This window comes from Chenopodium album, chromosome 26 (assembly GCF_948465745.1).
Source record: "Chenopodium album chromosome 26, dcCheAlbu1.1, whole genome shotgun sequence".
NCBI lineage: Eukaryota > Viridiplantae > Streptophyta > Magnoliopsida > Caryophyllales > Amaranthaceae > Chenopodium > Chenopodium album.
In genome coordinates this window covers 11,329,131-11,341,227 of record NC_137859.1, presented here as the reverse complement: position 1 = coordinate 11,341,227, position 12,097 = coordinate 11,329,131, and the positions used below count along the sequence as shown (strand labels likewise).

Sequence of the window (12,097 nt, the reverse complement as noted above, 5' to 3'; positions counted from 1 at the left end):
CCAAGACCTCATTAATATTACCATATTATTTATATTCGAATAGATGTACACTAATGTATTAATTTCATAATTACGGACACGTGTGCCTAAATATTTAATTAACGTGTCAACCAAAATAAACGGATTAAGTAACAATTTAGGCTTGGTTAGCCATCTCTAGGGTTTAAGAAATAGAGTTCTCAATTAAGGGTTTATCTGTCTACAATCCCCCATACGACAATACCCCTTCAAACGTCACAGTTTCAAACCCTCTCTTGAACCCCAATTTAGGGTTTAATTGCTGCAAAAAAATCAAATTAATTGCCAGCAGAAATGAAGGTCAAAGTGATTTCGCGTTCCACAGATGAATTCACTCGTGAACGAAGCCAAGATTTACAGGTTTAATTTTCACTTTCAATTAATTTATAGCTCAATATCTGAAATTTTTACAAATAATTATTATGCTAAAAGCTTTATTTTTTGAATAATTGATTGGAAAATTACAAATCAGAGAGTATTTCGGAACTATGATCCTAGTCTTAGACCTCAGGAGAAGGCAACGGAGTATGTTCGAGCTCTTAATGCAGCTAAATTAGAAAAGGTGCATTTTTAATTACTCTATTTTTGTTGAAATTTTATTTTGATTTGTGAATTTTGAGTTCATTGTTAGTTTGTTTGAGATTTTGTTTTTATGATTTTTTTGTGTAATTGAATTGGTGATAAATGTTGTGGGGTTTTGATAGATATTTGCGAAACCGTTTGTTGGGGCAATGGATGGGCATATTGATGCTGTTTCATGTATGGCTAAGAATCCAACTTATTTGAAATCGATATTTTCGGGTTCCATGGATGGAGGTACCTTGTTCCTTCCTTGAATTTGATTTCGTAATGCCTTTGTTTTGTTGTATGTTGTTTGATATTGTGGATTGCATTTACTTGCAAAATCTGAAATTGTGTTTTTCTTCTCTGTTTTCGACAGATATTCGTCTTTGGGATATTGCTTCCAGGTAAATTGTGCTACTTTGTATCAGCTTACTGAGATTAATCTGTTGATTTCTGATTGTTCTCTGGAACTTCTCTTGTTACTTGGGAATTACCTTATTTGATTAGTTTGTGCAATACTTCCGAGGTTGCATTTGTGATTTTTTCTTTGAATTAGTTACAAAAATGTATCGCTCATTAGGTTGCTTGACGTAATCCAGTGTATCAGTGTGTGTATTCTCCTCATATAATTTTAAACCATTGGAATTTGCTAATATGCCGTGACTTAGGCCTGCTTTGATGAACTTGTTTACTGCTATACTGGGTATCACCCTTAAAGCTCAATTATTGATACATTACAATGTTGCTAAGTCCTTATAATTTGATGTCACTTTCTCTTGCTTGTCTATAATGAAAGTAAATTTGATACTTGAGACCTGAAAGTAGACTATCTTTTCTTTTGAATAGATGTGCTACCAAGCAGAATGGTTTTGTCTTATAAATGACAAGAATCATAATTTTGAGAAACTACGATGTCATCTATTTTAAATGGCTTTGGTAGATATTTGTTGTTGATAAGAATGAGAATATGATCCTTATGTTGGTGTAGCTTTTTAGATACCCAACACTATTTATGGAAAGATCTATCTTTATGTTTAATGAGGTGTTTATATCTCGAAAGTTCAAATTTAGGAATTTATGCCATGTGGCTTAGTGGACTTGTGTAACTTAGGTCATAAGACAATTTGTAGAACACTTACCAAAAGTAGGGACTTCTAATAGACTCCTTGTTAATCTATGGATGAAACATTTTTAAAGATGAACGACCATAGATGGGATTATTGTCAATTGTTCCTAATTACATTCAAATTTTCTATTTGTTTTACTGGATTGACCCAATCTATAAAACTCCTATCAAGGCACTCCCTCCGTTTCAATTTGATAGTCCCATTTTGACTTTTCATAGCCAAACTTTAAATACTTTTGACCAAATGCTCACATTAATATATATTAAAAATACTTTAAGTCAAAGTGGGACTATCAAATTGAAACAAAGGGGAGTAACTAATTTTCTTTCATTATCATAGGTAGGTCAAACAGAAGGTTCCGTCCGTGCTTCCTTTCCTCTTTATCTTGTAAAGGCTTTTTAAGTTTATAAACAAATTTACTGATTTGAAGATTCAAAGTCTTATTATCTTCAACAAGTCTAGCCATTCTTTCATTGATGATTTTTCGAAGTGTCATTGAGCTCTACACTAGTGATTATTAATCTAGCTAAAAGAGGTTAGGGTAACAACACAGTAGTGGCAAAACCCTGATAACTAACGATGAATTTGGGTCCAAACTATAGCCTGTAGCTAATTTAATAATTCGTATATCTCCAATTACATCAAAACTTTTTTATCTCAAATTTGATCAATTTATGAAGCAAAGTGAAAACACTAGGAAAAAGTTAAGTAGAATAATTGTAGCAACCAAAAACTTTGAACTATACCTAATTAAGTAGATAGAAAATAAATTCTAAATTTCTAATTATAGTTAAGAAATGTTAGAAACCTCAGTATATCGAATCCAAGATTGAAAGAAGATTGAGGAAAAACCATAACTAAAACTTGGATTTGTCCGAAAAAGTCTTCACCTTCTCTGCCTTTTTTGTACCTAGTTGTGACACAATTTTTTGCCAGACTTTCACCTCCTCTCCTTACCTACTATCCTTTTTAGAATTATATATAGCATTCCACGTTTGCATTTTTGTACTTTGTCTTGAGTCAACTACTGTTATAAGTAACATTAGACATAAATCTAAATAATTTGAATTTAGCAAATTAAAAATTCAAGTGGATAAGTGGATAAAAATTATGTGGTTTATGGTGAATATGTGAAGAATTTCTCCCAAACTCTTAGGGCCTGTTCTCTTACGTTGAAATTCAATTCAATTCAATTCAGCTCAGTTCAGCTCAGCTCCTAATTTCCTTCTCTTATAAAATATTCATTTCAGTTCAGTTCAGATGAGTTCAGTCAATGAGAACATGCCCTTAGTTTGAGGATTTTCTTATGTCTCAATTTGAAAATATTTGAAGTCCCAGTTCAAGATACAAGTAATGCCTCAGTTATGTGTTTTGATTTAACTCATTGTGAATATCAAACAATAGTTCTTAATTTCTTCAAACTCAATTCAATTTCATCTAGAATAAAATTGGCCTTTATATGGGCTTAGCAAAACATTTAAACATTCTAATCATCTTAGGTGAACTCTTAACAAACTTCCCACACAAATACTAAACTAATCCTAGCAATCTAAGGCTCTGTTATACTGTTACATTCATCCTAAATGAGGTCACCGAGTTTAAAAACTTTTATGTTTTGGTCTAAATTTTCTGAACCAATTTTTGGGTGATACGTTTTAAATTTAATTTTATGGTATGTTTGATCTGTTCTTGACAATAATGAGTTATAGAAACAAGTTGAATAAAGCAAAGCCTAAGTCTCCAGAGTAGGTACTAGCTGACCATGGGGCTAACCCAATAAATAAAACACGCTTAACCAAATTGACATCTAATGCACGTCTCTACCAAAATGTAAAATGCCTACAAGTCGAGTTTAGCCCAAATGCATAAACTAACAAGCTGAGAGTGAAGGCTTAGGTGGTTAGAGCTTCTCTTCTAGTTCCATTGGGATTGATTCTCATCACCTGCCCATGTAACTCTCTAAACCCCCCCTCACCCAAAAAAAAAAAAAAAAAAAAAAAAAAACCTAACAAGCTGAAACCATTTATTACACTTAAATTTGTAAACTAATTAGTAAAAAATTAAAACACATTTTGTTTGTTATATGTAAAACTTCATTCTGAAATAGCAAATAAAATCATGTAGGTATCCAGTACCCAAAGAAAACATTAGTGATAGTAAATGGAAAGCTTTGATCAGTATCAGTCATATGTGTAGTGGACAAAGTAGAGTTATCATATAAATAAGAAAATTACTTATTACCCAGCCACACTCCCTTTTGGTGGTCAATACATATTCAGTCTGATTTTTCTGATGTTTATTACTAAAATATGTATTGAGTTGTAATGAGTGAGTATGATGGAGCATTAGAGCTTTTGCTGAAAGTCCTTTTGTAAGTTCTAAATTTTTTACTAATGGAAAGGTGATAAACAGCCATGGTCAAATTTGGTAAGGAAAGACCAAACATGGATTATTTGCCTTATTATTCTGCGACAGAGGGCTTAGGAAAGCAAGTTATCAGGATTAATTACTAAGTTTATAGCATCTAAATATCTATCTGAGATTGACCCAAGTATTTAATACTCTCACCTATTGAATGGTTGGTGATTTTGTGATGACCTGCTTCTTAACACAACTATATTCGACTATATCTGCTATGTTTTGCATCTGTAGCTGTCATTATAGTTTGTAGTTTCGTACAATTGAGCACAATGATGCAATGCATCAAAGAGGAAGATTTACTTTTTAAGGGATCGACCTCTACTGTTTAAAGATTGCAATTGTACTACTGTAGTTGTCTTATTATTAGAGTTCTACACTGAACACACTGGACATATTTAGGTTCCACTAAATTCTGCTTTTAAATTTGATATAATATGACTGTCCCTAGTCTGTTCATGAATAGTATCTGTTTGTTGCTTGTATGGTTCTTCTTTTCAAGTTTGAATGTTTGATGCTTAATAGTTAATATCTTGAAAATTTAGGCGAACTGTTTGTCGTTTTCTTGGTCATCAAGGTGCAGTCAAAGGTTTGGCAACATCGACAGATGGACGAATTCTTGTGTCATGTGGACTTGATTGCACGTAAGCCGTGACATTCATTAGCAGCTATCATTTTTTAAATGCTTTTAGATTCAGATCAGTAATTTGGGCATCTAATCCCTGTTGTTATTTTAGTGTCAGGCTATGGAATGTTCCAGATCCGTTTATCACAGACACTGATGAATCTTCTGATACCACTCCAACGGTTTGTTTTCCTTAATTAAGGCCTTTGTTATCGCCTTATCGGTGTTGAATGGGTTCTATCTTTAGTGTTGGCTTGATTATAATTCATCAATAAATTTGCAGCCGTTCGCCGTTTACACTGGGCAAAATGCATACAAGTAAGTCTCCCTGACCGCATTAAGAAAGTTAATTTTACCTTCTTAAAGTAGTTTATCCTATATCCTCTTTACCAATTTGATGATAATTTGTGCTTGATATCCTATAGAGCTATTGATCACCAGTGGGGCGGGGAGTGTTTTGCTACAGCAGGTGCACGATTGGATATATGGGATCAGAACAGGTTTTACTTCAAACCTTTTTTTTCATATCCCAATCCTTCCATACCAATGGGTTAAATAACTGTGTCTTGTTACACTAGGTCACAGCCAATAAATAGCTTTGAATGGGGAGTTGACACTATTGTATCTGTTCGTTTCAACCCTGGAGAGTCAAATATGCTGGCTACATCAGGCAGGTAAGGGGAAAAAAAAACCATAGTTTGATAATTTTTTCTCGTTTATGCACTTATGCGTAAAGTGATATGCAAACTGTTGTATCATTCATGCATACTATTTATTTGATGTGCATTTGATAATATGAGGATGTATATGCATTTTCATTTACTCTACATCATGACTTGTGACATAATCAATCAATCAATCAATCAATCAATCAAAGCCTTAATCCCAAAAGTGGGGTCGGCTAACATGAACCAAATTTGATTATTCCGTGTAGTCATCAACATAAATCTTTCTCCTCCATCCCTTACGATCCAAAAACTTGTGACATAATCAAAATGTCTAAAATAAAAAATTTTGCAATCAAGCTTTAGGCACAGAGCAAAATATACTTTTGCCTTTGACATTACAAGAAGTCCAAAAGCATAAGTTGTATTGTAACCCTCATATGGACTGGCATTGGCATATTTTCATGTGGTTCTGATAATTTGTTCTATTCTTTTTCTCTTCTTAATAAGTTTCTTAGACAAAATTGACCTTGGAGGTCAATGAAGCTGTAATATTCTACATATATATAACTTTCTTCTTATCTTAGTAGATAGCTTAGGCCCAATTTCATATGATTAAGCAGATATAAGTATATGACTGATGAACCTAGGGTGATAAAATGATTCTACTCTCCCTTGTAGACTAGCTCCGTGAAATTGCATTTATTTCATAAAGATGTTTTAGTTTGCAGAAATGTTTACTTGAATCCTAGGAGAGATAAGTTTGTTGAGCGACCTATGTTTATTCTTATCTATTTCAAGCACCCTTTGTTACTTATATGCTTTTCTTTGTTTTAGGTCATTGTTGGTTACATGATTTAGCTATAATCCTGAAATAATTACAAGCTTTTATTCATTTAGTATTTTTTTTAGTGGGATTTTCAACTTAATACAGACTTTGGAGCTGTGAAAGTTCTGGCTTAAAGCTTTCAGTGATTGTCAGTGATGATTCCAGTTTAGTCAATTAATATTTTTTTAATATCTTTTCTCCAGCGATCGCAGCATTGCAATCTATGATCTTCGTTTGTCTACCCCAGTGAGGAAGATCATCATGCAGGTACTGCTAATGCACATTTATGTCGCTAATAGCAATCTTGAATGGGGCTAATGAGGTGTATTCTATCAATCTATCCTAAAAACTGTAAGAACAGTGGTAGTTACTTCTATTAGGCCAGAATGCTATGTTTGAATCACACGATAATGATGGTGTTGGGAGTCACGCAATTTTCACTGCGGGGAAGAATCCACAAGACTTTATTTCGTTACACATGGTTTCTTCTGATGACCTCTTTGTCTCTTTTTTATTTTTGTTTTTTTTTTATCGGAATTTTATTAGTGCTGAGACTGCTGACATGTTCATGAAAAGGTGTTTAGATTGATTCCAGAATGTAGATTGAGTACAAGCCATAATGATTAAAATTTTCCATAGTCCAAGTCTAGTGTATCCCTTTGGGAAGCCAGCCCACAAGGAGCAGAATGTTCCCCCTCATTGAGGGCGTCATTTTTGCCTGCCAAAGTTTATTTCTTGTTTTCATGGTTTTATTAATGAGTTTCTATTTATTACAATTAAATTCCATTGCATAAGTTATGCTATGTTTGATGAACTAAAGAAGGCAATAGAACTTTAATGCTCCAAGTTGAATACTTCATGTTTCTTATGGAGTATTTTGCAAACTAAATTAAAATAATATTATCTTTCAGAAAGCTAGGGAACAAGGGCCCAAGTTTTGGTTTCCCTTACTCTTTGCTAATACCTTTAGAGTCTTCTCCCATGGAATTAGGACTCACAACTTGTACCCCTTTCTATTCTGGTCGCAAACTCTTTCTACCACTAAACATAGTTACAAATTAGCTCATTTCCTCTGTATTTTACCTAATGAATAATTTGAAGTAAGCCCTAGACTCCTTAACCCATGAAGACACAGTAAGCAGACTTATGCTACCTCTGTTAATCGGACTCGGCCAAAAAGCCGAATGCGCGTCGACACGATGCGTATGGGATTCGGACACGAAATTCATGTCCAATTCGTCAACTTCTCCTTGGATTCGGCAGAAACCCTAATCCCCAAATCAAACAAAAATGAAGAAGTAAAAAGTAATAAAACTATAGGGCCTTTACTCGCCATTCTGATTTTGCATTGAGGGTGACGGAGAAAAGAGACTCCATTGAAGAGCAGGGAGTTTTATAGGTGAAGGAAGAAGATACGAAGAGAGAGACAAGAAAAAGAAAAGAAAACGTTTTACAGTACTTTTTTTTGTTTTGTTTCACTCTCTTGCTTACATCGGTCTTTTAATTCACGTGACTCTTACTCTATGCTTAACAGCCTGTATTTTCTTTTTTATTTTCATTAAAGGCTGTTGAATTTGTTGTAACTTCTTTTTTTCTTTTTTTCTATCCTGGCCCACATCAGATCCTTTTTCTTTGCAGTTTTTTTTTTTTTTTTTTCAAACACAATTCAAACTACGACGTATTTGTTGGCTGTATTTTTAGTCAAGTGAACTTTAAAATTGGGATTCCTTATAGCTTAGAAAATATTTGAATATATAGTGGTTTCCATGTCCAAATTTTGGAGTGAGTCCCCGAGTCCCAAAATTTTGGACTTTGCCGAATTGGACACCTTGACGCGTGTCTGTGTCCGATACCCGTACTCGAGTCCTGGTAACATAGTATACTACATCAAATCTCATGGAGTTACATTCCAATACCCAGCACTATAGTAATTGTTCTTGCTTTAAAGAACTGTCTGCCAAAAACCACTAGTTATACAAAGTTTCTGAAACTGCTTTTTAATTTCAAAAACTTCATTTTAATCTCCGACATATCATTATCTTTATCATTTAACTTGACATCAACAGGTCTGTAAGTGCAAACTGCAACAGTTAATGGTGGCTCCAGGCAGTTTTCTTATTTTCTATATTGTAAAGCAACCCATGATTTATTGAGGTCTTTGAGGACCTGTTCTTAATTTTTCTTAAGCTTGTTTTAACATTATGTAAACTTTACTCAGTTGATTGTATACATAATTCCATTTATGTTTCCTTGACCCTTTAGTGTATATGTTGATAATGGCAAGCATGTTTAGACTATGTGCTGTTCTTGTCTTGACAAGGTGCGTATTGCTGGCTCTTGCAGACCAAATCTAATTCAATTGCTTGGAATCCAATGGAGCCATTGAACTTCACTGCTGTAAGCATCACTAATTACATTTTTTTCAATGCAAAATGTTTCTCACTTCATGATACTCTTTCTATCATATTGTTTGTTGAATTTGTCTCACACTTTGAGCAGTTGATGTTGATTTTTGTATTTGAATTCTCCATTCTTATTAATACTCTCTACGGTTTAGAATAAAGGTCTCTTGAAGCTAAGCCTGCAAATTCAGAAGTTTTTACGCTGTATTAGAATTGGCAATTTATTAGTTTTTGGTAATTTGGTAAAATTTAAATCACCAGTGCATTGACATTTTAGTGACCTCTTATTTTTGAAGAAAAGAAGCAAATTAAGCTGACAAATAATTTGGAATGGAGTAATCCATTCATCCTGGTGGGAATTGGGAGCTGGGACCTCCAAAAGTTGATCGTTGAAAGTGGTTTGATGTGATTTGTTGTGGCAGTTGTCTTTGTTTTAACCATCCTAAGGGCATGCCGTTCAGTTTAGCTGTACAACTTCGTAGTTACTCATGTATGTAATGATGCAGGCAAATGAGGATTGCAACTGCTATAGCTATGATCTTAGAAAGCTGGATGGTGCTACGTGTGTTCATCAAGATCATGTCTCCGCAGTGTATGGGTTTACTTGGCACTCTTAAGATTTAACTATAGTCTAGTAAGGATTACTGTGATAATAATGTTTGTTTGCTATTGACTATTTATCTGCAGGATGGACATTGATTACTCTCCCACAGGTCGAGAATTTGTCACAGGGTCTTATGATAGAACAGTACGTTATTTGGTCCCTATTTCTCCTCTCTCTCTCTCTTCCCTCATTTGGCTCTGTTTTTTTTATTTTTTATTTATTATTTTTTTTTATTTTTTATATATATCACTAGTATCTATTTAATAAATATTCTGTTTCCAGGTAAGAATTTTCTCCTATAATGGTGGCCATAGTCGGGAAATATATCATACCAAGAGGATGCAAAGGTTTGTTTATTATTCGGCAGTTTTGCTAGTTTATTATATTTTGTACTCCGTAATCGCTAAACCGAAGCTCCCATCTTTCTATTGAAAGATAATATGAGATTATGAGAACGGTAGTTGCATCATGAATTTTAATCAGCTTTGTCTTTATGCAGGGTATTCTGTGTCAAGTTCAGTGGGGATGCTTCATATGTTATATCTGGAAGTGATGACACTAACTTGCGTCTGTGGAAAGCTAGAGCATCTGAACAACTAGGAGTTGTAAGTACTGCCAGATCTCTTGTGCTGTGTTGTCATCTGAAGTAATTTTGTGCTTTACCTATTTTTATTAAATCTTCACTTGAGGGATTTAGTAATTAGGGTGATGATAATTACATTTCTGCAGTTCTGCTATATAAAAGTGATGTACCATTCTCTTGATCTTCTTATTTGTATTGAGTAATCAATGTAACACTTAGCTTCTCTAGGTATAGTTGATTTAGTGATGTGCAAGTGCCGATGGATTTTGAATTGAATATGTTGATATAGGTTCTTGTTCTTTCATGTTGAAAACAAAATCTCTCTTTTTTTTTTGGTTGCAGCTACTTCCTAGGGAGAGAAAGAAGCACGACTATGATGAGGCTGTAAAGAACCGCTATAAGCACCTCGATGAAGTGAAGCGTATCGTAAGGTTAGTTTGCCTTTCCTTTTTTTTTCTTTTTTTTTTTTTTTCTTTTTTGACTTTTGAGAACTTAATTGCTGAAATCACAATGTTGCAATTTGAATAAAAGGAAGCCCTGTTTATATGATTTTATCCTTTCTTTCTTTATCAACTCTTGCCTCCTCATTCATTAAATACTTTTCTTTTAATGTCTGTGCTGCTGATCAATGGGAGGAGGATTGGTTAATGATATGAAAAGGAAGGGAAAAGATTGATGCACAAGGGATGAAGTAATATGGAAAATTGGCCACTCTATATGGACTGACTAAAATTATAGGCCTCTCTATGGTGGTTAGAATAGTTAACTGTCATCAGGCTTTAAGAAATTCAATTACAAACAGCTTACAATATATCAAATTATCAAGGCCTCAACCCTCAAGCACACAATACTTCTAATGAGATTGCTACATGGCAAAAACTATTGGACTTTCTGCTTTTTCTTGTGGTTTGTATGAAAGATGCATATTTAAATATCCATATTCTTCTTGTTTGCTCTGCAGGCACAGACACTTGCCTCTACCAATTTACAAAGCCCAGAATTTAAGACGTAATATAATTGCAGCACAGCGTAAGAAAGACGATAGAAGAAGAGCTCATAGCGGCCCATCCAGTGTGCAAAAGAAGCCTCTGCGAACAAGCAAAATTGTCAAAGAAATTGAATGAGTTGCATCAGCTTCAAATTGATAAGCTAGACCCTGTCCCAGCATCTACAAGCTTGCTTGCAACTAAAATATATGCACGAAGAAGACGATGATTATTGATTCAGCAAGGTGGGAAATCTCTATATCAGAACATAGGGACAGAATATTATATTTTCTTTAGATAGAAGAAATTTTGGAACAAGTGTAGAGTGACATCGTTTAATCCCAATATGTAGATTAACCAATGCACCTAAACACAATCTGGATACCTTTCTCTGTTAGCATTTAATATTTGATTAATTTGAATTTAGTAGATATGCTCTCGGAAGCACAATAGCAGGCCATTCGTTGTATTGTTGTTATTGTTGAAGATATGGCCACGAGTATGATCATTGATGGTTTTCGCAGAAGGAAAATCATCAATGACTGGAACCCTTTGAAGTTAGTTATCGAAGATATAGCTATGAGTATGATCTTTCTAGAGAAGTTACATTATTCTCCTTTTGTGCCGCGTCTAAATGATCCCTCCTGGCCTTTAATGCAACTTCATATTTAGCATTCATTCGTTTGTTCATTGTGCAATAGCATTGACATACTTATCCAAACTCATTCCAGAATTCGAAAACTATACATTGGTGCTTTTGAAGCTCAAAGAGACATCTCATCCAGCCTTCGTGGAGACCCTTGTTGAACGAAACTGTATGTTTTAACTCTCCATGTCTTGAAGTGTACTGTTTATTCGAACTTGTGTAAAGGGATGTGCATTTTCAGATATTGGATCAATATTTGATTCGAAAATTTTGGATGTCTGATTTTCAAATTAGATTGTAGAAATTTCGGAAAAGATGCGATTTGTATCTGATAAAAAAAACCCGGAACACTTGATCCAAAATATTTGATATCAAAATACTGGGTCAAATATTCGTGACAGATAATTTTGTTTAGTGTCTTAATGTAAAAATATAAAAAATAGAAAGAAAGAAGAGTGAAAAATTTATGTACATGATTCTGTGATGAAAGGTTTGATCCATTATTTTTTTCTTTGCATTAGTCAAGTACAATTGTTGGATAAACAATAAATTGTCCTAAGAGTAGTTTACAACTCATTATCAAGTGGATGTTGAATATTCTACAACTAATTTACACAGCAATGCATGTCA

At 33.9% G+C, this 12,097-nt stretch overlaps 1 protein-coding gene across 1 annotated transcript; it reads left to right on the top strand.

The window, feature by feature from the left end:
- The first annotated feature begins 197 nt into the window (after positions 1–197).
- On the top strand, positions 198–11,281 carry LOC145616431 (uncharacterized). Its single transcript, XM_081671145.1, has 17 exons — positions 198–378; positions 491–580; positions 723–834; positions 959–986; positions 4,673–4,771; positions 4,865–4,934; positions 5,036–5,070; positions 5,178–5,252; positions 5,331–5,426; positions 6,450–6,513; positions 8,590–8,643; positions 9,155–9,240; positions 9,336–9,396; positions 9,535–9,599; positions 9,752–9,857; positions 10,178–10,266; positions 10,797–11,281. The coding sequence occupies exons 1-17, from the start codon at positions 313–315 to the stop codon at positions 10,957–10,959; spliced, it is 1,359 nt and encodes a 452-aa protein (XP_081527271.1). The 5' UTR covers positions 198–312; the 3' UTR covers positions 10,960–11,281.
- Positions 11,282–12,097: the final 816 nt, after the last annotated feature.

Excerpts from the sequence above, each read along its gene's own strand:
- LOC145616431 (XM_081671145.1), top strand. The coding sequence starts at position 313 with ATGAAGGTCAAAGTGATTTCGCGTTCCACAGATGAATTCACTCGTGAA. Across the intron at positions 5,071-5,177 it reads ACTGGGCAAAATGCATACAA|AGCTATTGATCACCAGTGGG; the intron begins GTAAGTCTCCCT and ends GATATCCTATAG. Across the intron at positions 10,267-10,796 it reads GAAGTGAAGCGTATCGTAAG|GCACAGACACTTGCCTCTAC; the intron begins GTTAGTTTGCCT and ends TTTGCTCTGCAG.